This window comes from Lodderomyces elongisporus, chromosome 5, assembly GCF_030384665.1.
Source record: "Lodderomyces elongisporus chromosome 5, complete sequence".
NCBI lineage: Eukaryota > Fungi > Ascomycota > Pichiomycetes > Serinales > Debaryomycetaceae > Lodderomyces > Lodderomyces elongisporus.
The window spans coordinates 1,256,053-1,282,231 of record NC_083677.1 but is presented as its reverse complement, the minus strand read 5'-3'; the positions used below and the strand labels follow the sequence as shown (position 1 = coordinate 1,282,231).

The 26,179-nt window shown below is 37.6% G+C and overlaps 10 protein-coding genes across 10 annotated transcripts; 6 read left to right on the top strand and 4 right to left on the bottom strand. All coding sequences in view use genetic code 12, as the record gives it.

The window, feature by feature from the left end:
* Positions 1-438: 438 nt before the first annotated feature.
* On the top strand, positions 439-2,241 carry HSV2 (Phosphatidylinositol 3,5-bisphosphate-binding protein; the record flags this gene model as incomplete). Its single annotated transcript, XM_001524594.2, has 1 exon — positions 439-2,241. One exon carries the CDS (start codon positions 439-441, stop codon positions 2,239-2,241), a length of 1,803 nt encoding a protein of 600 aa, XP_001524644.2.
* A 261-nt stretch (positions 2,242-2,502) lies between these two features.
* Positions 2,503-3,573, bottom strand: PVL30_004334 (uncharacterized protein; the record flags this gene model as incomplete). The annotated part of the gene is made up of 1 exon (XM_001524593.1): positions 2,503-3,573. One exon carries the CDS (start codon positions 3,571-3,573, stop codon positions 2,503-2,505), a length of 1,071 nt encoding a protein of 356 aa, XP_001524643.2.
* A 2,031-nt stretch (positions 3,574-5,604) lies between these two features.
* PUF3 (mRNA binding protein puf3) lies at positions 5,605-8,604 on the top strand (the record flags this gene model as incomplete). The annotated part of the gene is made up of 1 exon (XM_001524592.2): positions 5,605-8,604. The coding sequence occupies one exon, from the start codon at positions 5,605-5,607 to the stop codon at positions 8,602-8,604; it is 3,000 nt and encodes a 999-aa protein (XP_001524642.2).
* A 648-nt stretch (positions 8,605-9,252) lies between these two features.
* On the bottom strand, positions 9,253-10,794 carry PVL30_004332 (uncharacterized protein; the record flags this gene model as incomplete). The annotated part of the gene is made up of 1 exon (XM_001524590.2): positions 9,253-10,794. One exon carries the CDS (start codon positions 10,792-10,794, stop codon positions 9,253-9,255), a length of 1,542 nt encoding a protein of 513 aa, XP_001524640.2.
* Positions 10,795-13,025: 2,231 nt separating this feature from the next.
* On the bottom strand, positions 13,026-15,236 carry KAR3 (kinesin-like nuclear fusion protein; the record flags this gene model as incomplete). The annotated part of the gene is made up of 1 exon (XM_001524589.2): positions 13,026-15,236. The coding sequence occupies one exon, from the start codon at positions 15,234-15,236 to the stop codon at positions 13,026-13,028; it is 2,211 nt and encodes a 736-aa protein (XP_001524639.2).
* Positions 15,237-15,662: 426 nt separating this feature from the next.
* RRP15 (pre-60S ribosomal particles component) lies at positions 15,663-16,454 on the top strand (the record flags this gene model as incomplete). The annotated part of the gene is made up of 1 exon (XM_001524588.2): positions 15,663-16,454. The coding sequence occupies one exon, from the start codon at positions 15,663-15,665 to the stop codon at positions 16,452-16,454; it is 792 nt and encodes a 263-aa protein (XP_001524638.2).
* Positions 16,455-18,334: 1,880 nt separating this feature from the next.
* On the top strand, positions 18,335-19,244 carry SOD1 (Superoxide dismutase [Cu-Zn]; the record flags this gene model as incomplete). The annotated part of the gene is made up of 2 exons (XM_061119538.1): positions 18,335-18,347; positions 18,793-19,244. The coding sequence occupies 2 exons, from the start codon at positions 18,335-18,337 to the stop codon at positions 19,242-19,244; spliced, it is 465 nt and encodes a 154-aa protein (XP_060975521.1).
* Positions 19,245-19,768: 524 nt separating this feature from the next.
* PVL30_004328 (uncharacterized protein) lies at positions 19,769-20,203 on the top strand (the record flags this gene model as incomplete). Its single annotated transcript, XM_001524587.2, has 1 exon — positions 19,769-20,203. The coding sequence occupies one exon, from the start codon at positions 19,769-19,771 to the stop codon at positions 20,201-20,203; it is 435 nt and encodes a 144-aa protein (XP_001524637.2).
* Positions 20,204-20,426: 223 nt separating this feature from the next.
* Positions 20,427-22,754, bottom strand: SEC10 (Exocyst complex component 5; the record flags this gene model as incomplete). The annotated part of the gene is made up of 1 exon (XM_001524586.2): positions 20,427-22,754. One exon carries the CDS (start codon positions 22,752-22,754, stop codon positions 20,427-20,429), a length of 2,328 nt encoding a protein of 775 aa, XP_001524636.2.
* Positions 22,755-25,303: 2,549 nt separating this feature from the next.
* Positions 25,304-25,750, top strand: RBT5 (GPI-anchored hemophore rbt5; the record flags this gene model as incomplete). Its single annotated transcript, XM_001524584.1, has 1 exon — positions 25,304-25,750. One exon carries the CDS (start codon positions 25,304-25,306, stop codon positions 25,748-25,750), a length of 447 nt encoding a protein of 148 aa, XP_001524634.1.
* Between the last annotated feature and the right edge of the window lie 429 nt (positions 25,751-26,179).

Genomic DNA, 26,179 nt, shown 5'->3' with positions numbered 1-26,179 from the left:
TCCATACTTTTATCTTTGTCAACATTAACATTAATAGTAAAAACAATAACAACAACGTTAGTGTATGTGTCATCGTCAAAACCACTCCCTTTTGCTCAACACCATCTTTCATGTAAACAGCAGTCCAAGAAAAACTGCTACTTTGGTGCATACCTCCCATTTTTTTTTTTTTTGTGGTATTAAAGTTTTGAGGTAAAGTACTAAAAATATGCCTCAGGCGGTACTTCTTTCATAAAGCCTATCTCCGTACAATAAGCTCTCGGTATCCAAAAATTATCCAACTCAATCTATTTCATTCACTGCACCTTCATTCACCAACGCATTATTCCGTTTTGATACCATAAAAATTCAACAATTTATAAGTTTGGCAATTCAGCATTTGCAAGAAACCTTCGTAAACTTTAGCATAGCTCTGCCGTCGCCGTTCCGATGTCAAGCATGAGAAACAAGAATACTCTCGACAAAATACATTGCATGAATTTCAATCAAGATTGTGGATGCTTTGCTGTGGGTCATGAGCATGGATTCTTAGTTTACAACACAGATCCTTTGGAATTAAAGGTAAAACGGGACTTTACCAATAGCATTCGTCTGGCCAATCTGTCACAACACCCTTTATACCCACCGCGTTCTTCATCTTCATTAGCATCGAATTCGTCTAAATCAACAACAGTGGAGCTGCGACAAAATAAAAGTTCTCGTATCGGTAGCACCCTTGGTGATACTGCTAAAGGTATTAATAAGGTCAACTATGGTAGTGGTGGTGAAGGTGGAGATGTACAAACAGAAGATCCAGGGTCAGATAAGAACAGGATTGGCTCTCAAATTAAACGCGAGCCAATAGCTGAATTCGGTGATTACGGGTCATCAATTGGACATGTAACCATGTTATACAGAACAAATTACCTTGCACTCATTGGAGGGGGTGTTCATGCACGATTTCCACCAAATATGTTGATCATATGGGACGATCTAAAGAGAAAAATCAGCTTACAAGAAGCATTCGCAAACCCAATACTCAATGTTCTCTTATCAAGAACCAAGATTATTGTAGTATTGGTTGATGAATTGTACATATACGAGTTTACAACACCATTAAAGAAACTATACACATATAAAACACATCCTCAAAATGAGCAGGGGTTGGCAAGTCTAGTCACAACAAGTGCTGGTGGAAACCGCTTCAATGCTCAGTACACGAAAAGTACTGCTCTGGGGGTTGTGGTTCACAATAGTACTACAGTGGCATTTCCAGGGAAAGCAACGGGCCAAATACAAATTGTTGTTTTGAACAATCAAACTGATGATTCCAATACATCTGTAAAGAACAACAATTTATATGTACAACAATTGTCACTGTCAGTGCCACCAACACCACCACCACCACCACAACAACAACAACAACAACAACAACAACAACAACAACAACAACAACAACAACAACAACAACAACAACAACAAGCACCATTGTTGTCCCCATCAAAAGCATCATCAAACTCTTCCACTTCCACTTCTATTCCAGCTGTTGTTGCTGCTGCTGCTGTTAGTACTCTGGTACCTCCGACTGTCACTATCATTCGAGCCCATAAATCAGCTATTCACAATATATGTCTCAACAATCTCGGTACAATGGTGGCAAGTGCGTCTATCACCGGTACAATTATTCGAATCCACTCAACCGAGACAACAAACTTGTTATATGAATTCAGACGTGGCTTAGACAAGGCAGAGATTACATCGATGGAGTTCAGTCCTGATGGTAACAAATTGGCAGTCATATCAGACAAATACACATTGCACATATACTCTTTGGATGACCAATTTGCAAATGGTGCCGACCAAGCTACATATGGTACACATAAGACACTGGCTGTTCAACATTCACATGGCAACTCTGATTCTCCAATGCAAAATAACAAAGAACATGTACTCAGCAGATATATCTCGAGAATCCCATCGCGCATCGTTCCTCAATACTTCAAAAGCACTTGGAGTTGCTGCAGTGTCAATACTGGCAAATACCATCCGAATGAAACCGTATTGGATAAAGGAACACTTGGGTGGCTAGATTCCGATACGGTGGTTATACTTTGGCCAGTTAAGCAATTAGTAGAAAAATACATGATCATTAAGGATAGCTCAGGAACTATAAACAGTAGTGATATTGACGATACAGTTGTGCAACAAAAGCACCGATGGAAGCTCATTAGAGTAAGCTGGAAAACCTTGGAACTTTCATAATTTTGAAGAATTGAGTGTAGAAGTAGTAAATGAATAACAAAAACTTACACATTGTTTGACACTCATGAATTTAAATTTTTAAAACAAATCTGTAAATCTGTAAATTTGTAAATTTGTAAATTTGTAAATCTTTTAATTTTTTTAATTTTTTTAATTTTTTTTTTTTGAAATTTCTGTGTTTCCTTTCCTATAAGGCTTTACTTACATGTCTGTTATTAGTTAATGTAAAAACTTCTGGTTCATCTGGTTTATCTTGTTCGCCTAGATATCCTCACAAAGAATAGGTTGTGAAAACACTTTTTCGTTTGTAATTGAATAATCCTGTAAAATCAGCCAGTGTTTGCCATGAAAGTTGCGTGTAAATCTTAGGGCGTCTCGCTTTTTGGAGAAGGTTAGAATCACGGAGTTGATTTCCTTAGATATATCTGAATGTACAACGGTTTTTGGTTCTTTTGGGTCCAAGTTGTAATTTCTGAAATAATCATGGAAAGTTTGTGGCATTAACCCAAAGGGCCAATTATGCACTAAAACTGATCTTTCGCGTCTTTCGATATCAAGAATATTCAAAATGGGTTTATAGTTTGGGAATTCATAATCATTTTCCGTCAGTTGGAAGAAAGAAGTCTTTGACAAGGTAGTCTCCTTGATTAATTCTTCATAATTAGATCGTCGAAGCTTTTCAGGAACCAATTGTTGAGTGATGGTTTCCAACGGTTCAAAGTTGAGCTTTAGAGGAACTCCGTTGATTAGTTTATTTGATGTCTCCATTATATACACACATGCACTGATTTGGTTTTTGAATACAAGGAAGTATTCGTTGCAAAACGTTAGCAATTCACCTTCTCGTCTTTTTATCACTTCAAACGCACTTTTTGGATTAATGTCATATGATTGGTATCTTTCCCTTGGAAGTATGTTTTGAAAGTCTTGCTTTGTTACAAACAGATTGGGACATCTGAACGATAGAATGTTGGATTGGTATTTGGGCCAGCAGTTGACTAGCGCTTGCTTTGCCGGAGTTTTCCGAAGATGGGCAAAGCTGCTTGGTGTAGGAGGAAAATGTTCTTTATTGTTGTTATTGTTATTGTTATTGTTATAGTTATTGTTATAGTTATTGATCCCAAGGGCAAACGCAGTTGGGTCATCTAGTAAAGAAGTGCTGCTATATTCGTCTTTACCTATCCCTCTATCTTTTCCTTTATTGGTCTCAGTATCTGTATTTAGCTGTTTCAAAATGCGAGGACTGGAGCTTGTTATTGAGATCTGAGATGCCGTTTGGTTGTAAAGTAGGTTCATCAACCTCTTTGATGTTTCTGCAGCCGATTTAGCCATTGAGGGTAGGAGAAGGGGAGGAGAAGGGGAGGTGAAGGTTATGACAAAGAGAATGCCAAACAGAAACCAATGTTGATATAAATGGACTGAGTAAGGGGTGGGAAGCTGGCAAATTCACTGTAGAGAAAATTCACTATATTATGGGAACTAAACAGAAGGGGCATTTGCGTATACAACATGTGAAGGTTTTGGTAAAAATGACAAAAAAAATATATATATATATATATATATATAAAAAAAATATATATAAAATATATATAAAATATACATATAAATAAATGTATGTATATGTGAGAGTGATTATATAATCATTTAGCTGAATGCTACCAGCCAGGTATTTCCATGTGGCATAGATCTGTTTCTTTGTATATGGTTTGGAAGGTGGAAAGATGATGTGAGTGATAAATGACTCTTCCTATCTAGCACTCTATATTCATTTAAACAGTCATATATACTTGTAGCCATATATATCCCTCAGTGTGGTTCTGAACAGTGTACATTAGTAAAGAAAAGTCTCAGACTGAGTAAGTATATGAAATTACAATATAAGGCGATTAGTGAGATTTTGGTATTATTTTCAAGTAAAAAAAAAAAAAAAATAAAAAAAAAATTGGAAACAAAATTAGCCCATAGAGTAGATCCACCTAGAATTGTTTAAAAAAAGAAAGTTAGTAGTGAGAAAAATATGCAAAACAGTCTTTTAAATCAATAATCTTCAACTACTAAGCTTTGCTGTTTCTACCTTGACTTTGCTTTGTTTCAACATTTCTGCTTAGAAAAAGTCACATTTATTCATGATTTCAGTGAAAAAAAAAGGAAGAATCTGGTCGAGGATTTAAACTGTAGCATTGTGTGGCTCTGACCCTTTTTCTTTTTCTTTTTCTTTTTCTTTTTTCTTTTTCTTTTTTTCTTTTTTTTTTTTTTTTTCCCATAACCAGACATAAAAAAAAAACAAAAAAGAAAACGTTTTGCTTCGCACGCCCAAGCAGAACACATAGATTCCCCACTATAAAACCTGTAATGCAATAGTAGTTGGAACTGGTCTTTACTTACAACCACTCCAGTACTTCAAGTGCTAGTACGTGTATTACTATTTCTTGTCAGACAGAGGATGATGTTGAGATTAAAAGGGAGAGAGCGCATAGTATTAATAGTAATAATCGTAATAATAAAGAAGCACAGTTGTAATCTGCAATTTGGTAAATAATTTATTAATTAATTTATTTTTTTTATTTTATTTTTTATTTTTATTTTTTCTTTTTCTTTACCCATGCGCAAAAAAAAACCGAAACAAAACAATTGGCAATAAAAGACAAAGGCAAAACTGCAACTGTGTAAAGAAGCCAGAAAGTTAGGAGAGCCTTTCGTACAGAGACCAAACAACTTCATTTCTTCACTATACACCTACATCAACTGAGACCACCAAGTAACATATACTTGTATATACACAAACACCCACACATACACAAACACCCACACATACACAAACACCCACACATACACCGATCCCTGTAAATAATCTTCAAACCCAAGCCTAAAGAAACCATACAACTACACATACAGGATCTACTTTTTGTTTGTCTTGCACAATCTTGGATCTGTATCATTATTTATAAATTCCAACTTTGACATACGAGGTATCAATCAATCATCAAATCTGTTTGACCAGTAGAAACAACTGCAACTACAAGCACAAAACAACTGTATATACCTCATCAAAGACACTTTGACTCCATTGTAAATAGACCAAGTTTTAGGAGCAAGCTTCATCAATACCCAAGTCCATTAGCTTGTGCACGTTTTATATATACATAGACTTATATATAAAGGAAGAAAACAAAAAAAGAAAGAAATAAATAAACAAACAACAAAGAACTAACTAGCTAGATAGATAGATAGATAGATAGATAGACAGAGAAAGACAAAGAGAGAAGAGAGAAGAGGAGAACACATTTTTCAAGCCCACATTTTTTTTACCTATCCAGCACATTCAGAGTTGAGCCTTTTTGGTCTAATAAATTTCATTTGGAAATGCCTACAGAGACTATTTGGTCAAGTAGCCATTCTTCACCAATCCAAGCGAACCTATCGCTCTCATCAAATAAGAACCAGTCAACGAGTCAGTTCAAATCGGTATTAGACCAGGTCGACCCAGATATTGCCAAGTTCTTAGCAGACTCTGACCCTATAGACCAATTACCTACGAACTTGTGCGACAGAAGACTCTCATTCAATGATGGCAGCGACATTGATGACTCGTTTATCAACTTTAAAAGAGGCGCTCTATCTGCCATTACCGCACCGGTGGGAGGCAACATCAATTTCAACAGCAACCCCTCCAGATTCAACTTTTCGTCTTCTTCAAACAATGCAGCTGGAAACAACTCGCAGAGATTGAATTTTGGTACTGCATCCATCAGCGGCGGTATCGCTAGCAGACACCCACCACAGGAGAGCTTCTTGCAAAAGTTTTCGAGTGTAGCAGATGCAACAAGAGAAATCGAACTAGGCAGCTTATCGTTATCTTCAGGCAATACAGGTGGCGAATTCAATAAGCCCTTTTTGAGCATGGGTGTTGGCGGTTCAAGAGCAAGTGGATCATTAAATGAGAATTTGAATATGCCAGTGCCAAGATCTTCTAGACACCAATCAATTAGTGATAAAATTGACACCTACAATAGCAACAATAGCAACAATAGCAGTAGCGTCAGCAGTAACAACATTGGTAACAGTAACAACATTGGTAACAGCAGCAGCAGCAGTAGCAGCAGTAGCAGCGGCAATAACAACAACAACAACAACAACAACAACAACAACAACAACAGCTCACCAATTCAGAATAGCGCAGCAGTCTCAGTCAACTCAGACTTGAACACAAATTTCAATGTGCATGAAAGTAACAAGACTTCAACTGGTCAATCTACCACCAGCCACATTCCTCAAACATTCTGGAACCCTGCTACTGTGACTTCGTTTACTCCAGCAAATAACACAGCCAACTACTTTTTGGATGGTACTATAAAGTCTACAGAACCTAGCCCCCAGCTCCAACCACCCATGGTCCCACCTCAGTCCTTTTACGGCCACATGCAAAATCAGCAACCACAACAGCAACAGCAACAGCAACAACAACAACAACAGCAACAGATGCCACCTATAAATGGATCTCATTCTCACGCTGCGCCTCCACCACCACCTCCGTTTATGGTTCCCTCCCCACCTCCACCACAGTTTATGGATCCAAATATGTACCATATGATGTATGGAAACTTTTTTCCATTTCCATTAGCACCAATTCCACCACCACCTCCTCCACCAATTATAAACGATTCTGAACAAGGCGCAACATCAGTATCTTCCGAAGATAAGGAAAGGGAGGAAACCGAGAAAAAGAGTACCAAAACAAATGAAGAGGAAACAAGACAGAATGAAAATCCCAATGCCAAGACAAGCTCTACACTGAAGAATGGCTTGCCTAAACCCGAGGAAGGGAAAGATGAATATCAAAATGGTGCCGGTCCCATTGGCGTTGGTCTTATAAATAGACAATATTCGCCTGCGGCATTCATGTTCCCTCCATTCCATCCATTTGCAATGTATCAACATTCCCCAGGTATGATGAGTCCCGATAATCTCAAGAGTGTTTCGCCTCAGGAAGCAGCAATGGGAATGCCCACAATAGAGCGCCACAACGGATTACCACATCACAAACTGTCACACCATTCCTCGCACAAGTTGTCTCCCCCACCCAAGTCATCTTCGGCTCCACCAAGGGACCTGAAAAATGCAAGCGGTAATAATGGTAATGGTCATCCGCAAAAGAAGAAAAATGCCAAGGGTAAAAACGCAGGTAGTGGTAATGGTGGTAATGGTGGTAATGGCAGCGGTGGGGGCTCTCATATATACCGCTCACCATTATTGGAAGAGGTTCGTTCAAACACAAAGAATAAGGACTACACTTTGCGTGATATCTTTGGACACGCTGTTGAATTTACGAAGGACCAACATGGTTCACGTTTTATCCAGCAGAAGCTACCCACTGCATCCGAAGAAGAGAAGGAAGTGATCTTCAATGAGATTCGAGACATTACCTATGATTTAATGACGGATGTTTTTGGAAACTACGTTATTCAAAAGTACTTTGAACACGGTTCCAAGATCCAAAAACTGATTTTGTTGAGCCATATGGTTGGCCATATCTATGAGCTTTCATTGCAAATGTATGGATGTCGTGTTGTCCAGAGAGCGCTTGAATCCTTAGAAGATGTCGATGATCAGATGAAGATTATCAAAGAGTTGCGTGATTATATTTTAATCTGTTCTAAGGACCAAAATGGTAACCATGTGATTCAGAAATCGATCGAGAAAATCCACCCCTTTGACAAGATTAGGTTTATTCTCACAAGCTTGGAGAATCAAATCTACCACCTCAGTACACACTCATATGGTTGTAGAGTTGTCCAAAGATTGCTCGAGTATTCAAACAAGGAGGACCAAAAGATGATTATGCAAGAGTTGAACAAATATATATATTATCTTATTCAGGACCAGTATGGAAATTACGTGATTCAGCATATATTGGAGCAGGGAACTCCAGCGGAGAAAGAAGAGGTTTTGACTATAGTATTGGGCAATGTGGTGACTTTTTCCAAACACAAGTTTGCTTCTAATGTTATCGAAAAATGCATAAAGCATGGTGATGTACAGCAAAGAAAACGTATATTGCACGAGGTGATGTTGGGCAATGAAGCGGAAGACGATATCAAGAATAGCAAAGATAATGGAGGAGAAAACGTTGAAGTTAGCGACGACTCACCATTGGCACTTATGATGAAAGATCAATATGCAAATTATGTCATTCAGAAGTTGGTTGAGGTTTTGGACTCAAACTACCCCGAAAAGAAACAGTTGGTGTTGAAGTTGAGACAGTACTTGAAACAATTGTCCGATATGAACAATTTTGGAGGCAAGCATTTGGCGAGTGTGGAGAAGATGATCATGATGGCAGAAACCGCTTTTGACCAGAACTGATGAGGAGGGACTTGTTTCGTTGTAAGAGTCCTCCTTTTTTTTTTTTAATTTTTTTTGTCTAATTGACGCTACTTTATTCCAAAATTAGAAAATTAGAAAATTAGAAAAGAAGAAAAGAAGAAAAGAAGAAAATGAAAACGAAAAAGAAATTTGAAAATCTAAATAACATTGTATATAAAACGTGAGTGCCTTTTGCAAGACACTTTATAATTGACCCTATTTGTTTCTATTTTATATTTTAGACAATCATTTTTTCTTTGTAAGATTAGCTTTATTAGTAAGCACGAAAATCGTCTTCGTATATCACGGTTGATAAAAGAAAAGGGCCTTTTCAACTCCGTTTTGAACTCACTTTTTTTTTCTTATCATTTCTGTTTTTTATTTTAATTTTTTTTTGAAAAAATGTAGCAAAAAAAAGCAAAAAAACATTGACGATGATAAGCTTACTAGGTCTTTTGCCCCCCCCCCCCCCCCCCGCCTCTCGTTACCAAAGCCTTTTAGCGAAGTTGAGGTCTACATGTTAGTTGACTGAAAACATTTTATACCCGTCATCGTTATACAATAAGTTATTTTCATTTTCAAATTTGTTTTTCTTTTTTTTTTTTTTTAAAAAAATAAAATATATCTTACCCAGAAAAAAAATCAGTATTATTTAAAGGATCGTAGTAAATTCCACTTGAATGTGTTCCAATGATTTATATGTTCTGCACGTTCAATAAGTGAGGTTTTCGTCAACTCACTCAGTCGATTTGCACAGTATTCTCTATAGAATTCCTTAATTTGTGTAAACTTCACTTGCAATGGTGAGCCTTGGATTTTTAAGGTATCATAAAGGGCCATCCATTGAAGGATATCAAACTCACCAACATTCAAGATTTGGTCGTGAGTAACCAATTTGCATGTTTCTACTCCGCCAAGAGTACCAGCACCAGCACCAGCACCAGTACCAGTACCAGCACCAGTACCAGCACCAGCACCAGTACCAGTACCAGTACCTGAAGCACTCGCCGCACTACTGCCTTCTGATAATGGTGACTTAGGAGGCGCATACATTTCCAATTCCTCTTCGTGCATGTTTTCAGAAAAGATTGAAGTTTGGTTTGATTCAGTGTTTGAGCCCACAAACGCCTCAACTACTTTTGCAAACCTGTCGACTTTGAGACTGAGTAGTGATGTGGCACTACTAATTTCGGATTGTGGGAAGGACGACAAAGAAGTTGAAGCAGCGTTGGTATCAAATTTAGTGTTTGTCTCTTCACCAGCAGCGTTTCCATTAGCTCGGCTGTTATTGTTGTTGTTGCTGCTGCTGCTGCTGCTGCTGCTGCTGCCGCCGCCGCCACCGCCCTTGTTCAAGCTCAGTCCGATTGAACCACCGGGGTGTTTCAACCCAAACAACTTTCTTCTTTTGAACAAATCGTTTTCAATCAATTCAGACAACGCTAAAATCACTGAATCTGCTAAAATCAACGACAACGTGGTTGACACTGTTGGTGCTGGTAAGCCATGTATTGCTTCTTCATTGTGCATGGGCAGTAGCTCTGCATATATTAGACTGCGAATGCGTCCACTTTTCGAAAGCTTCGAGACTTTGTTGCACGTGAGCAAGATGATAGGAAGGTCTGTTGACAAGTGCGGCAACAAATTGAGAAGCTCGGGGGTATTCCCCGACGAGGTTAGCATTATCAAGCAATCAAGCGACTCATTGATCATCCCCAAATCGCCATGCAATGCTTCTGATGGGTGCAAATTGCAACTTGAGATGCTGAGCGAGTTCAAAGTCGCGGTTAGCTTTGTTGCCAACTTGTGAGATTTTCCTATACCGCAAATAATAATCTTACCTTTCCGTTGGTATGTTTTGAACATGAGGGCAATGGAGTCGAGTAAATTGGTTATTGAGAACTCATCTGTCTGGTATTGGTTGTATAGATTGTTCACGGCTTCGTTTTCCAACCGTAGCGTGTTTGTGATTGAATTCAAGGAGCTTTGTACAAAAGCCGTTGTGAAATTGTCTGATGCAGTGGATGAAGAGCTATGAGGTCGATTGATACTATGGCCGATAGATTTGTGTGTGGTTTCGGGGTTCTCTCCTGCAACTGCTAGTGACACTGTAGAGTCTTCCTTGGTGAGAAGCAACCCTGCTACATCATCACCAATCTCTTCTTTTGTAGGTGATTGAAATGGACTAGTCATGAGTAATAAGTCTTGTTATGTAAAAAAGTGGTGTCCCCAGCAACAATACAGAGGAGGGGGGGAGGCGAAAAGAAAATCAACAGAATTTAGACGTGCTGGTGCGAACCCTCAATAGTAAATGATGGTGATGGTGATCTGGTTGCTGTTCTATAAACCCTTGTGCTTTAAGCTTTGGCTATAGGTCTCCTATGAGCTAATTGTTTGGCTAATCAAAGCTATTGACTCGCTTTCTATTCTTTTTTGATTTTTTTTTTAAAAAATATGTAATGATTTGGTAATTAAACGCGTTTCTGTCGTAATAAATTGCAACGCCACACCTTCTGTAGAATGTTTATGTAGGTGCTGGACTTGTCCTTGAACCACCACCAAAAGAAAGAAAGGGAAATGCTGATATTCTGTATGTTGAAGCAAAAAAAAAAAAAAAGAAAAAGACTATCTTTCAACTTCTAATCTACACGAGGAAAAAAAAATGGCTCTAGCAAAAGGTGATTAGACAAAGGACATTGTTTTGCACGATCTGGATACTTGGTCAGAATATATATATATATTTGTGTGTTTAAATATATGTATCTTTATCTCAGTATATCTGGTGTAGTTGGAATCTCTGTAATATGTCAGATGAATCTTAGTTGAAATTTCTTTTGCATTTGAAATCTCTTGTCTGTTTGTGTGGTCTTACTTGACTGTTTAGCTGTCTGTCAGCCTAAAACTGTTTTTTTTTCTTTTTCTTTTTTTTTTTTTTTTTTTGCTCAGTCATTTGTTTATTAGCTCTATTTTTTTATTTTTTATTTTTTATTTTTTATTTTTTTATTACTGTTGTTGTTGTCGTTATTGTCGTCGTCGTCGTTGTTGTCGTTATTGTCCTTCTCTTTACTCATAATAAGTGGTAAGGATTAATAAGCAATTCCTTACGAATGATACTACTAGTGCCGATGATGGAAATTATAACCATTCTTTTATTTTGTTCTTTTTTATTTTTTATTTTTTATTTTCACCCTCAATACTTGCACTAAGCTTGAATGATCTAAAGTAATAGACGGAGTTTAGAGTGCTTGCTAACCCTTGAATTATCAGCACCAGCAAAACACACACACACACACAAGAACCAAAGAGAAGGACAGCGTTGGGAACTGGGAACGAAGAAGGAAAAAGTTGAAGAGCACGTGCATTGTAGAAATGTTGTGGCAGCGTTTTTTCTTCTTATCAATACTGCTCCTTTTCTTCTCTTCTGTAATTTCCGTTATTCGGAGAAAAACATTTGGCAAGAGAAAGGAAAGCGGGAGCGATAAGGCGGAGCTATCTTGCTTAACTAATAATTTTTCATTACAAAGGGACTATTCGAAAGAGAAAAAAAAAAAATAAATTAAAAATACAGAAAACAAATCAAGTTCGGAAATACGGGTAGATTTATCCGATAATACTCTGACACAATAGTATAAAGAAACTATATCAAGATATTGGGGACAACTAAACGCACATCGTACCAAAGCACTTGTGTGGAAAAGAAGTAACCTTGCTTGAATTGGAAAAAAAATAATAATAATAAGAAGAAAAAGCAAAAGCAAAAGCAAAAGCCAAAGAAAAAGAAAAAGAAAGACGATGAATAAAGGGAATGTAAGTGGTGGTGGAGGGAGAAAGAGGAGAAGAGAAATAAAAGTGGCAAGTGGAGACAGAGAAGCAACCTAGCAATCGTTGCTAATGGCAAGCTACAAGGAAGTTCATTTTGAGAAAAAAAAAGGAATGGAAATTGCAAAAGGGCAAGTCAAGTCAAGTCAAGTCAAGTTAAGCCAGAGCAAGTCAAGGTAAGTCAATGCGGGAAAGAGCAAAAGAAAGATTATAAAGAAAAACCCAAAGTGGAAGAGAAAAAGCCAAATTTCAAACGATTCATTCTGATTTGCTCTAATTTGCTCTGATTTGCTCTGGTTTGCTCTGATTTGCTCTAATTTGCTCTGATTTGCTCTGATTTGCTCTGTCTTCTCGTACCTTATCTCTAAGGCAAAGCCGCACACGCGTTAGAAGAAAGAAAGAAAGAAAGAAAGAAATAAGTAAATAAATAATTAAACGACTACTACGACGACGACGACGACGAGGCAAGGATGATGATGTATTTAAAATTAATATTCAATACTACGATTGTATTGATCTACCCTTCCCCCCGCCCTTCCTCTGCACCATCTCATTTCTTTGTGGGGAGTTTTTCTTTTTTTTATTTCTTTGCTACTATTGCCGCCTCATTTTTTAAGTTTGGTGTTATTCACTTTTGTAGCAAATCTAAGCGAATTGAGCGTTTCGTTGAAATCAGATTGCAACGGCGATACATTAACAAACATTAGCGTCTTGGAGTTGCCTCCAAGACTATGTTTTAGCAAATATGTCAACTTGGAGTTTCTGTAGGGAATATGCAAAGCCTGGGATGAGTTGATCGAGGAGATAACGTCCCCTAGCGAAGATAAAGACTTGTTGATCGCCTGTGTCTCCTTCAACCGCTCTCCTTCAACTTGCGAAACATTAATACGTTCGGAGCCAGCCAAATCAATCAAGTTCAATGTTCCATACGTCTTGATGTTACTAGAAACATTGATCCCATGAACATCAAGTATAAAAATAGAGTGTGATCGCGATGATTTGTCGTTGGATTTCGTTGCTGCAGTTCTTCTTCTCTCGTTGACTTGCTCTAATACCGAGTTAGCTTGCTCCGGCGAAGTGATTGGTATAGTGGTGACATCACTGATGCTCGTCTTGCAACTATCATCATCGTGCTTGATCTCATGCTTGTGCCCAGGTCGAGGATTTAACAAATCAACAATGTTTTCATTATAAATCTCTATGAACCTGCCCGACACTTTATACCTCCATTGCTGATGGTGTTGTTGGAACTCATCGATGTCGTTGAATATCTTGGCTATTGAAAGTGGAATCATTCCAGTCTGAGGCGTTGACATTGTATAGGTCTTTCCAGACCCTGTTTGGCCATATGCAAACACGCAGACATTTTGGCCATCGATGCAGCATTGTATAAGTTGCGAAAACTCTTCGAAGATGGCCTCATTACTCTGAGACATGGAGAAAATCTTGTCAAATTGGAATTTAAAGGTGCTGCTTGTGTTTGAAATCCCAATATTGTTCTTGGTCATGGTTAACTCCTGTTTGCCTTCGTCGTTGATGTTGATGTTGACATTGGTATTGGTATTGGTATTGCTTTTGATACCATCACCGCCATTATCACCGTCATCATCACCGCCATCATCATCATCATCATCATCATCGGGCAAGTCAAATTGGATCAACGATGATCCCGGGCTTACTGCTCTTATTCGACAGAAAACACGAATATTCCCTTTGAGTTCTTGAAGCTGAGAATGCAAGATTCGACGCTTAAAGTCTTGGTCGATTAGTTCTTCTTGCATCCTTTTGATTTCAAATTGCATACGCTCAGATTCTTCAGCCCTCAACACCGACGTTTGCTTAAGCGAGGTTATGCGTGCTTTATTTGCAGATATCTGAGTTTGGAAATCTTGCAACTCTTTTTCTTTGTCACTGTTTTTGGTGCTCAATTGTGCCAATAGTGACTGGTATCGACCAAGATCCTTTTCTAGTTTTGGGATATCCATTTCAGTTAATACATTTGTCTGTTTTTGTAGATCCAAAATAGATTGTTCAATTTGTTCCATACTTGACTCGTTCAGTTGAAGCTCTTTCTGCAAAGTTGTCTCCATTTTATCAGTTTCCATTAATTTTTGTTCTTTGAAGAATGCTACATTCTGTTGGTAACTTTGTTGCAATAGATCTTTTTCTTCATTCAAATCCACTAATTTCTTGTTGAGCTCATCAATCTCATTATCATATTTTTCCTGTTTTTCCGCCATAATTTTTTCAATCTGCAGAGCTATGCTTTCTTTTCGTGCATGGAGTCGTTTCTGATGCCGAATCATCATTTCCTGACTTTTGATATCAAATTTCTTGCGCACTTCGCTCAATGAAATTTGCTCATAATCTCGGAGACTTTCTATATTGCTTTTAAGCTTGCTTAATTCTCTTTCAAAAGTCATATATTCATTTTCGATGGTAAAGTTATGCAAGAGTTGTGTCTCTGTTTGTGTGGTTAGTGTAACCAGCTCGGTATTTAAACTATCCAACTCCAATTGTTTCTCGTAGATGAGTTGACGTAGTCTATGCAGTTCTGATATGGGCCGCAGCAAGTTTTTGTTGGTGGATGTAGTTTTCCGCATCTTTGACAAAGGGTTCGATGTGGGAGCAGATGTAGATACAAATCTAGTAGATAGCTGTGGAAGTCCAGGTTGAGCTTTAGATGGAGGTGGTGAATGTGAATGATTAGAAAACCTTAAATGGCTTTGCGGTCGAGCATACTCCATTTGCACTGATTTGCGTTTATTGACAGCCTTATTTTCATTTTCCTTATTAGCAATATCAAACACAGTCATTATTTTCTATTCTATTCTATTCCTTTCTTTTGCTTTCTTTTTTTTCTTCTTTTTATTCAAGAGAAAAAAAAACAAGAGAAAAGGGCCAGTGTTTTGCAAATACCAAGGTCCAATTCTTAGTTTCAAAGAGGTTTGTTTATGTTTTAAAGATGTTTCGAAAATCAAAGTTCCACAAAGAGCGATCCCTCCTTTCTTCGTTACCCGCACCTTTATTTTTTATTTTTTATTTTTTATTGTTTAACTTTTATTTTATTTATTTAAATAAAACACAAAATTGTAAAACAGCAAAAACGTGTGATGAGATTCGAGAAATTCCAAAAGGACTCTAAAGGTATTTCTGTAGCATTCCGTTGAAACGAATATTTAAGATATATACCAGTATTGAAATCTAACAGTTAGTTCAATATACAATACATAGTAATACAAATGCCACAAGGTGTCAAAGTAAAGAAAAGCAGTTTGAAGCCTAGTAAAGCGGCTGTGCAAAATAAAGCCAAGGTTGCAGTAAGCAAAGATTTGAGCAGCCCGAGCTCATCGGAGGATGAATCATCTCAAGATGGGGAACAGATAGATTCTGAAGAAGAAGAAGAAAAAGAAGAAGAAGAAGAAGAAGAAGAGGAAGAAGAATTATCGGAATTGGATGAAGATGATGAAGTAGACGTTGCAGATGTTTCTAGTGGTGATGAAGATGAAGACGAAGAAGAAGAATTGGAAGCGGAAGAGGACGACGACGAGTTTCCATTGAAGAAGAAGCAAAAGAAGAATAGAGATGATGGGTCTGAGTCATTTGCCAATGCATTCAACTCGATCATCAACTCCAAATTGAAAGCTTATGACAGGAAAGAGCCTATACTAGCGAGGAACAAAACCACGTTGAAGAAGCTTGAGAGTGAAAAGTTGGAGCTTAAAGCGAAGAAGGCGTTGCTTGCAGAGAAGAAGCAATTTAAGGATAAACATAGAGTGAAACAGCTTTTACCGGTGGTTGGTGAGGGAGAAGATCCTCTGCAGGTGCGACTGATTTTGGATAAGGAAAAACAGATGAAGAAGATTGCTCAAAAGGGTGTTGTGAGGTTATTCAATGCTATATTGGCGACACAAGTGAGGACGAATGTAGAGGTGTCAAAGGAGAAGGTGGGCCAGGCAAAGAGGGAGGAGTTGATGAATGATGTCTCAAAGGAAAAGTTTTTAGACTTGATTGCTGCTGCTGGTGAAGACTGATCTAATATACATCCAGTTAAACGAAAAAAAGTGTATTCTTTATTTCTTTGTTACCTTTTTTTATTTCTTTTTCTTTGTTTCTCCTTCTAAATTCTTGTTAGATTTCTTTCTTCCAGTTAATCAAAAGTTGCTGAAACTAGTTTATAACGTTTTCAGAAGACGAAAAGCGTGAGTTGACATATACATATACATATACATATACATATACATATATATATTATGTGTGTTTGTGAATGGAAAGCAAATCACGTGACCAAAAGTAAATATCATATCTAGTAACCAAGTGTATTATAACGAGGAAACGAAAATAAAAAGAAAATGAAAATAGAGAGACATTGATGAGGAAGATGCACTAGAAGGAACACATCAGTTATCTTTTAAACTGAAAAGACGTTTACCTGTATTTGTGTTAAGCTGTATATAGTTTTCGACTTACATTTAAGCAGCGGTGGAAGGAGAGTTGGAGAGGGAGAGATGGGTGGAGAGATGGAGGCGTGGAGAAATGGTGGTTGTGTATGTAAGTGTGTAAGTGTGTAAGTGTGTAAGTGTGTGTGTAAGTGTGCAAATGTAATAAATGAAAATATACTCTGAGCAAATATGTTGTTTCCATTAACGACAAAGAGAAACTTTCTCTCTTTATCTCGTTCTCTCTGTTTCATTTTCTCCCCCTTTTCAATGTATTTGTGAAGTAAAGTTTTGTAACTAGCAAGGTTCACACTTGAAAAAACAAAAGTAACAACACTTCTAGTGAAGAAGGAGAAGAAGAAGGGTTATATGCCATACCCACTAACACAGTATTGGACATGACCAGAGCAATGATAGTATATAAACAAGTACATCTCTCTCTCTCTCTCTCTCTCTCTCTCTCTCGCAACTCTCAACCACTCTTTCAATTTGTTTCGAAAATAATAATAATAACAACAACAACAAGAACTTCAGAAAAGAAAAAAGTCACAGCGTTGGATCCTGATCTCCGTCCTACTTACATGATTATATAATGCTCCAGCTTTCTTTTCAATCAAAGATTAATTGCAGTCTAATGACTACACGATGTTGAACTTCTGGTTCACCTGGTATTTCGGTTATTCTTCAAAATATATTGTTATCTCGTTTGTTTCCGCCTTACTTCTTATTTTCTTTTTTTTTTTTAATTTATTTTCAATTTATTTTCAATTGGTTTTTGGAGATAGTTTGGACTTTATGAGTGATCAAGAGTATGGATTAGCATAGTTGACCACAACTACCAAGTACCAATACTACTACTACTACTACTACTACTACTACTCTACTGCATTTGGTGAACGAAATAATCACGTGCAATAACAAAAAAATTTAATAATTGTGGAGAATAAAAATAATGTGGAAAAGTTAGAAAAGTACGGAACAACAGGAAAAGCTAGTTGCAAGTTGCAAAAGCAATTACCAGAGCAATTACCAGAGCAATTGCAAGAAGTAATAGTAAGGGTCAACTAGGTGGTGTTTGTTTAGCCCTTGCTTAGTTTGCTATTCTTCCAGAATATGAAACTGAGCAATAGAGCCATTTTTTCCGTTTGCGGAGAGGAAGAGAGAGAGATATTTCGGAAGGGGTATGAGCGTGGGTGTCGTCTACCTTGTATTACTAATTCACCACAATACACGACCACATACAATTTACTCTTAGTCACACACACAATCACACATTATTACATCACTTGGATTGAGTTGGGGGGAATAGAGAACGAGAGAGGGGGGAGAGAAAGGAGAAAGGAGGGAAAAAAAGAGAGGGTTTGTTTATTTAAATAAACCACAACTTTTCCATCTTTGATTTTCCACAGCCAATATTTCCTTTTTGCTTTTCTCCATACATTTCCATCATCAATTAACAAATTTATAACATTACAATGGTCAAAGCAGGTATGTAACAACACAATTGAACCAAAAGCAAAGGCCAATTGATATCCAATTGACTCAAACACACTTGGCTCATTGTTGGCATTCGCAAGATTTTCCCTACTTTTCATTTCAATTCAATTTAATACAATTCAATTTACTTCAATTTACTTCAATTCAATGCAATTCAATTTAACGCCACAGTCATTATATCGTTAAATCAACAAAAGAAACCACTATTTTAGATATTTCCTTTTTCTTTTTGTTTTTTGAATTTTCCAACGAAGCACTCACACCAAAACCAACACCAAAACCAACATCAAAACCAACACCAAATCCAACACCTGAGCCGCCTTTTAGTATATCCACAATTGTGTCTACATTTTGTTCAAGGCCCGATTTGTTTTTGTCTTTCTTTCTTTGTTTGCTTTTTTCTTTTCTTTCAATTACTAACATTTATAAATTACAGTCGCAGTCGTTAGAGGTGATTCCTCCGTTAGCGGAGTTGTCAAGTTTGAACAAGCTTCAGAATCCGAGCCAACCACCATCTCATGGGAAATTGAAGGTAACGACCCAAACGCATTGAGAGGTTTCCACGTCCACGCCTTTGGTGACAACACCAACGGTTGTACCTCTGCTGGTCCTCACTTTAACCCATTCAGCAAAACACACGGTGCACCAGAAGATGACGAGAGACACGTCGGTGACTTGGGTAATATCTCAACCGACTCCAAGGGTGTTGCCAAAGGTACCAAGCAAGACTTGCTTATCAAATTGATTGGTAAAGACTCAGTCCTCGGTAGATCTGTTGTCGTCCACGCTGGTACCGATGATTACGGTAAAGGTGGTTTCGAAGACTCCAAGACTACAGGTCACGCAGGTGCTAGACCAGCATGTGGTGTCATTGGTCTTGCCGAATAAATTTGTGATAGTTTTCATTTGTAGCTTTTATAATTTCAACAACAATGATTTATAAATAATTCAAAAAACACGAAGAAGAGTAAAGAAAAAAAAAATAATATAAGAGAAAAAAAAGTAAAAAAGTAAAGAAGGAAAAGAAAAGAATATGTCTTTGTATGCCAGTTATTATTGCACTTCAAAGGAAGCCAAACACTCTCTGCTTTCTAATTTCTAGTACTAGTTTTGTCAGTATCTCTTTTCAATATCTTAAAAAAAAAACCAAAGGAACAATATTGATTGATTGACTATTTCATTTTTTTTCTTTTTTTATATTACAACTTTTATATAAACAAGAAAGATCCCTTTCCCCTTCCCCCCGCTTGTGATCAGTTGATTTCTGAGTACATTTGAAAAGCTCGATTTCGGTAGTTAGAACAGAATCAGTATATTTGATATATAGACCAGCAAACTGCGCACAAACTAGACACAAATCAAACACATATTGATCAACACACACACACACACAAACATTTTGCATTTAGGAAATGAGAGACGGATCATACTCCTATATCCATTTTACACATCAGAATCAGGTCCAGTTTATGGAATCATGGCAGAATGAGCCACTTCAATATGATGACGTGGATATACCAGCTCAAGCAAACGGCATCACTTCAGCCAATGGTGGCGTTGGTGATGGTAGTGGCAGTGGAGCAGACTTTTTAAACAATACTGAAGATGGAGATGCTGGACTCATGGGCACAGACTCTCATGAAATATCATCCAACTTCAAAAGTCGCATGACAGCAAGGCAAAAAAAACAGTGGATGGACTTGGCATTACATGAGAGTTTCAAATCAGATTTGAAAAAGTTCAAGGACTCGACTATTCTACCCAACATGATTAACAATGGTGGAAAATCAGAATTAGGGATTGATTCCAGGAATGACCATCAATCAAATTCCATCATTGAGAACTAAAGCGTTTGATAAATGAAAAGGAGATGAACCGGATAAATCAGACGAAAAAGGCTCTCCTACACATATGCAAGCCAACAAACAACAGAAACTTAAAGTGAAACAAGGTGATGGCACACTTTGTATTTCCCAGTTCCCAGTTCCCAGTTCCCAGTTCCAATTTATTATTTGTCATTTTTCATTAATTAATATATTTCTTGTTTATTTCACTTTCCATCTATAAACTTTACCTAAATTTAAAGAATCGATCAGCATAGCTAGGATTGAAATCGGTTCGTTTACTGATATACTGCCTCACAGTGTATGGTTTCATTTGCGATAATTGCCCCTCTGTGACCAACGAGTTGACCAAATCCGATTGCACTGTAAACAAATTGCCAATTTCCTTCAAAATTTGAAACTTTTCCGACAACAGTGGAATGTTCCACTCATCAACTCGACTTTGATACTGGATCACATCTCTTGTTAGCACAACACCTCCAATAGAGTTGACCGCAAATTTCTTATAATGCTCAAGCAACTGCTGTAAGAGTCCATGCCCAATTGCAACCAAAAAAGTCTCCAAATTAGAACCACTCAATGCCATGCTGACATTTGCGTACATTTCTTCAAGGAACCCACTCACCAACTCGCACGCTTCGGTGTCCTCCTCGATCTTATCACATACAAAATCTTTCTTCTTTTGCTTGTTCAACAAGCCTTGTATTTGCGTGAGTGAGTACTCAATGGTCTTTTTCAAGAGCAAATTAATGCTCTCTTCATGTCTCTTGACAAAATCGTTGATCAAAGTTTTGGCTTTGCTTTTCGCCACGGGCAGACTACCCAAACACGGGAATATAATCTTTTTTGCTGATGTAGACAAACAAAATAAAAGCTCCTTTTTGAATTGGATCGAGTAAAGACTTAAAAAGAAATCCAGACTTTGTAATTGTACCTCCTCGCGCACCGAGAGTTTGTCAAAATTGGAAATCAATATTGTTAATGCAGATACTGCATGCTCGGGAACACGCAGTGGTAATACCTCCAACATACGCCCTATAGACTCAGCAACCGTTTTAATAAGTGTCTCAATAACCTCAATTGCAGCAAGCTCGTCCTCCTCAAGTTCTAATTTCGAAATACCACGTTCGTCCTGTCTTTTTTCACCAATCTTGGTTTTCACATATTGCTTAAACTGTGCCAATTTCTTTCTCTCATTGGCAAATGCAATATGTTCATCTTCCGAAGAAGGTGCTGTATTAATCGTCTCATACTTTGACTGGTATGAAAAAGCCACGGGATCAAATCTCCGGAGTGTCGAATCAATGGTCTCTTCAATATTCCTATACTCTTCGGTAAGAAGTACATCATCGCGAATAAACTCCAGAAAGAGATGCGTATATGCCTGGTCCATTGCAGCTAATAGATTTCCATCCTTATTGAAATCCTCTGTCACTAAGTAGTCCTTAATCTCATGAGTAAACTCAAATATCACTTTCTTCAACACCCCTATAGTCTTTAAATAACACAAAGTACCAACTTCACGAGCTCTTGCCAATACTCTCGAAACCTGGTCCTTGATAACACCATCGTATAGTCTTTGTACAACCATAATCAAAACCATATCAGGATCATTAAAAATCTTTTTACTGATACGTGCTTTCGACTTGATTTCAAACTTGACATTGAGATAAAACTCTCGCAACCTTGACTCCAATTCTTGAGTGTCGCTACTTGTCACGCCAACATTGTCAAATATTCCTTCATCCAAGCTATTGTTAATTGCATTTTTGCTCACAAATGTCTCAATCAAGTTTACTCCATCATTGTAGACAAACAACACTGTTGCAATGGTGTTCATTCTCTTGATATCAACATTACCATCAGTACTTTCATCTCCTTGCAAAAGGGTTTCAAAATTGTGCAAAAGCTCATTTTCCATATTTTTGCCATACGCCTCAACGTCTTTTAAACACTTGAGAGTCTTTGGAAGTGCTTCGTCACTTATTCTACTCGCTAGTTTCATCAACTCTTTCACCGACTTTGCACATTTGACATTGTCTTCAACTTTAGCACTGATTTTCAAAGTGTCAAGATGAGGGTACTCACCCTTTGTATAGAATCCATGGTATGCCCTAATGAGGAATATAATCTCCTGCGATTTATCCCTTGATGATGAAATCTTATCCATAGTGACACCCAAGGGATTGATCTTGCTCGAGACTTCTGATATTTGCTTATCCAAATAATTGAACTTATCCGTCGTCTCCGCAATCTGTTGACTTAGTCCAATGACATTCTCAGAATGTCTCAATTCGAAATTATCCACTTCAATTTCACTCTTAGACTCTTGAGTCTTGGCATCAGCACTCAACTGATTCAATTCTCGCAAATTGCTCTCAAACGACCTGATATATGGCTTTGGGTCGAGGTAGGCTTGTTTGTTGATCTCGGCACCTTTTAAGTGGTGGTCTTTACTTATATTCTCAACAAATTGGTTGATTGACACCAGTCCTTCGTTGACGTACTTGTCGACATCGGGATTGCTTTCATACAAAGAAAACTTTGTACTCATTATGGGGAGTGAGAGATTGAAGGTAAATTTACTGGTTAATGAACAGCGGTGAATGGAGTTGGATTAATCTATCTGTAAGTTACTGGTTATCGTATATTGGTAGAAAGTAATCATGGATCGTAGCGCATGTTGTATTGACAAAAAGTGACGCAAAAGCAAAACACACATACATATTCTTTCACGCTAATTCTCAGTCTCATTCCCATTCTTCATCTTCCCCTCACATGAAACACAATCTCCCTCGCTCTCCACAATATATTCTAAAGTGTTAGCTTGATAAAGAGGGAGAAGGGAAGAGGGAAGAGGGAAGAGGGAAGAGGGAAGAGGGAAGAGGGAAGAGGGAAGAGGGAAGAGGGAAGAGGGAAGAGGGAAGAGGGAAGAGGGAAGAGGGAAGAGGGAAGAGGGAAAAGGGAAAAGGGAGAAGGGAAGAGGGAAGAAGTAAGCAAGGGGAAGAGAAATAGAGAATAGACAAGTATAGGACATCAGAGGATACGAAAAGAACTTCCACTCTAAAGCCGTAGTATAACCTCACAGCACGCTAGAGTGTATCCAATGGAACAAAATCTCTACACATGCCAAGCACTTGGTAAAACGTCTACTTTAGTTGCTTCCGTTTTATACTGCTTTGCTTTGTTTTGTTTTATTTTCTTCTCTTCTTTGAAATTTCTGAAAAAATAAGGATGTTCCTTTAAAATTTACCTATACATGAGATTTTGACCTAACCAAACCTAAACTAAACTAATTGAACATAACGTAACTTAGTTAGCTCTCAAGGTCAAGTGACATTTACCACAGTATTGTCTGTCCTTCATGTTAGCCATGAAAATACCGGCACCACAGGTTGGAGCTGGACATTCTCTTCTCAATCTCTCAACGTTACCGTCGTTGTCGACTTTGTAGTAGGTCAAGACAGCCAACTTGTGCTTTCTGTGCTTGTGCTTGATCTTCTTTGGGGTGGTGTAGACCTTCTTCTTTCTCTTCTTACCACCACCTCTCAATCTTAGGACCAAGTGCAAGGTGGACTCCTTTTGGATGTTGTAGTCTGAAAGGGTTCTTCCATCCTCCAATTGCTTACCAGCAAAGATCAATCTTTGTTGGTCTGGTGGAATTCCTTCTTTGTCTTGAATCTTAGATTTAACATTGTCGATAGTGTCGGATGATTCGACCTCTAAAGTGATGGTCTTTCCCGTAAGGGTTTTGACGAAAATTTGCATCTTGGCTTGTCTGCAGAAAGGGTGCTTCGTTCGTACCAAGAATGACTTGTTTTCGAAAAATGTAGAAAAATATCAGAAAGATCTCTCTTGCAAAGGTTTCGCAATTCTCTCCTCGCCTCCAGTAGCGCGAAAAAATTCAGAGGTGAGAGAGGGAGCACACACGAAGACTGTGTGCGTGAGAAATTAGAAGAGCACAAATTGTACTCCATTTCTATTTAGTCACGTGTATATTATAAAAATAGGGTTACCACAATTTTGCTTTCTTTTCTATTAGATTACATAATCGAAGTTTACAGTACCAGTGTAGTGGAGCATATTTACAATTGCAATTTTGCAACCGATAAACCCATCCTCCCTCATCAGTATCCCTTCCCTTTATTCCTCCGTTCGCTTTATTTCACCCTCTATTTTGTTTCTCCTTATTATCTGATACAATAGGTTGCTATTTCGTTTTTATAAAGACTAAGATTTTTTTTTTATCTATAGAGTATTTGAAACTGTATAATTGTATAATTGTATAATTGTATAATTGAGCCAATCAAAAAGTCTACAGGTATGAATGCATTGTCTATAACTACGAGTTTTGCTGCAGACACAACCCTTGATTGGTTCTCTAGTTGGTTGGGTTCATGGATGGAGTATTATTTGGGAGAAATTTGCGGGGGAGGCGATAGGGGTGTGACCGGTATCACCGTTGGCATTTTTTTTTCGTTCTTTTTTTTCCTTTTCTTTTCTTTTGTTTCTTTTCTTTTTTGTTGGTTTTTTTTGCAACTTTATTGTATTGAATGTAACATCGATAAATGTATATTCGCAGAGAAATTTACTAAAACTTTATTTGGCATCAAAAGAAAAGTGGTGGTTGAGTAAAAAGTAGTATGAGAAAGTAATATAAGCAAGGGGCTAGGCTATATTTAACCGTTGAGGGCGCGAGTGCGTCAAACCTTGAGTAGGTTTGTTTGTTTGTTTAATGTTTGATTGTTTGTCTGTTTATTAGTGTTGTTGATGCCGAGAAATCTAAAGCAGTGTTTTTTGTTTTGTTTTCAAAACTAGTTGGTCTTGTTCCATTGGCTAGAGTCCGACTTCAAACTTGTATTCCTATTTCGGACTAGACCATATTACCTTGGTGCTAACCACTTTTAGATCGCAGAATTAAAAAAGAACACGGAAACAAAATTTAGAGGCAAGGATAAAGGTCAAAATAGTATAAATGAGAATGACAGGGAAAGAACAACTATATAAAGAGGGGTAATATCGACCTTGAGTTTATTCAGTAGTTATTTCAAAAGCTTCCAGAACAACAACAACAACAACAACAACAACAACAAGTAAGAAAATATGAAGATATCCTCAATTTTGTCAATTGCCGCTTTAGCCTCAGTTATATCAGCTGCTCCAACTGTTACCGCACCACCAAATGCGGACGCTACCGATGGTACAAACTGGTCGACTTACCCCGCTGTCCCCAAAACAGCTTCAATCAATGGGTTTGCTGATAGAATCTATGACCAATTGCCAGAGTGTGCTAAGCCATGTATGAATCAAGATACCGGTTCAACTCCATGCCCATACTGGGACACTGGATGTTTGTGTGTTATGCCTCAATTTGCCGGACCCATTGGAAACTGTATTGCCAATAACTGTAAAGGCACCCCAGTCCAAACTGCTACTTCATTGGCTTCTTCCATTTGTTCTAGTGCAGGTGTTTGGTCTCCATACTGGATGATTCCACCAACCGTCAAGACCAAATTGGACTCTGCAGCTGCGGTAACTACCGCAGCTTAAATTCCTTCCTCACTCTACCGGCAAGGATACATACATACATACATACATATATATATATATATATATATATACAAGGAAAATAATAAATGTGTAGTGAATACATTTCAGAGATTGTACGATGTCACCAAATGTCTTTTTATTGAATAGCGTTGGATCTCTATGTTGCGAGCCGATTTTTACACACATTAGTAGTTAAATGAAGGTAAAAAAAAAAAGAAGGGAATAATGGGGTTATGTTTGTTATTTCAAAAATAGAGAAACGGGCTACTATTACTGTGATATAGTTTTCAGTATAAATATCCAATATAATATGCAATAAAATCTATCTTAAATAAATAATGTTATATACATGCTATGCAGAACCAATATGTTGGTGAATGTGAAAACAAAGTTGAATTGAAAGTTGAAATACCAAATAAAAAAGATAAC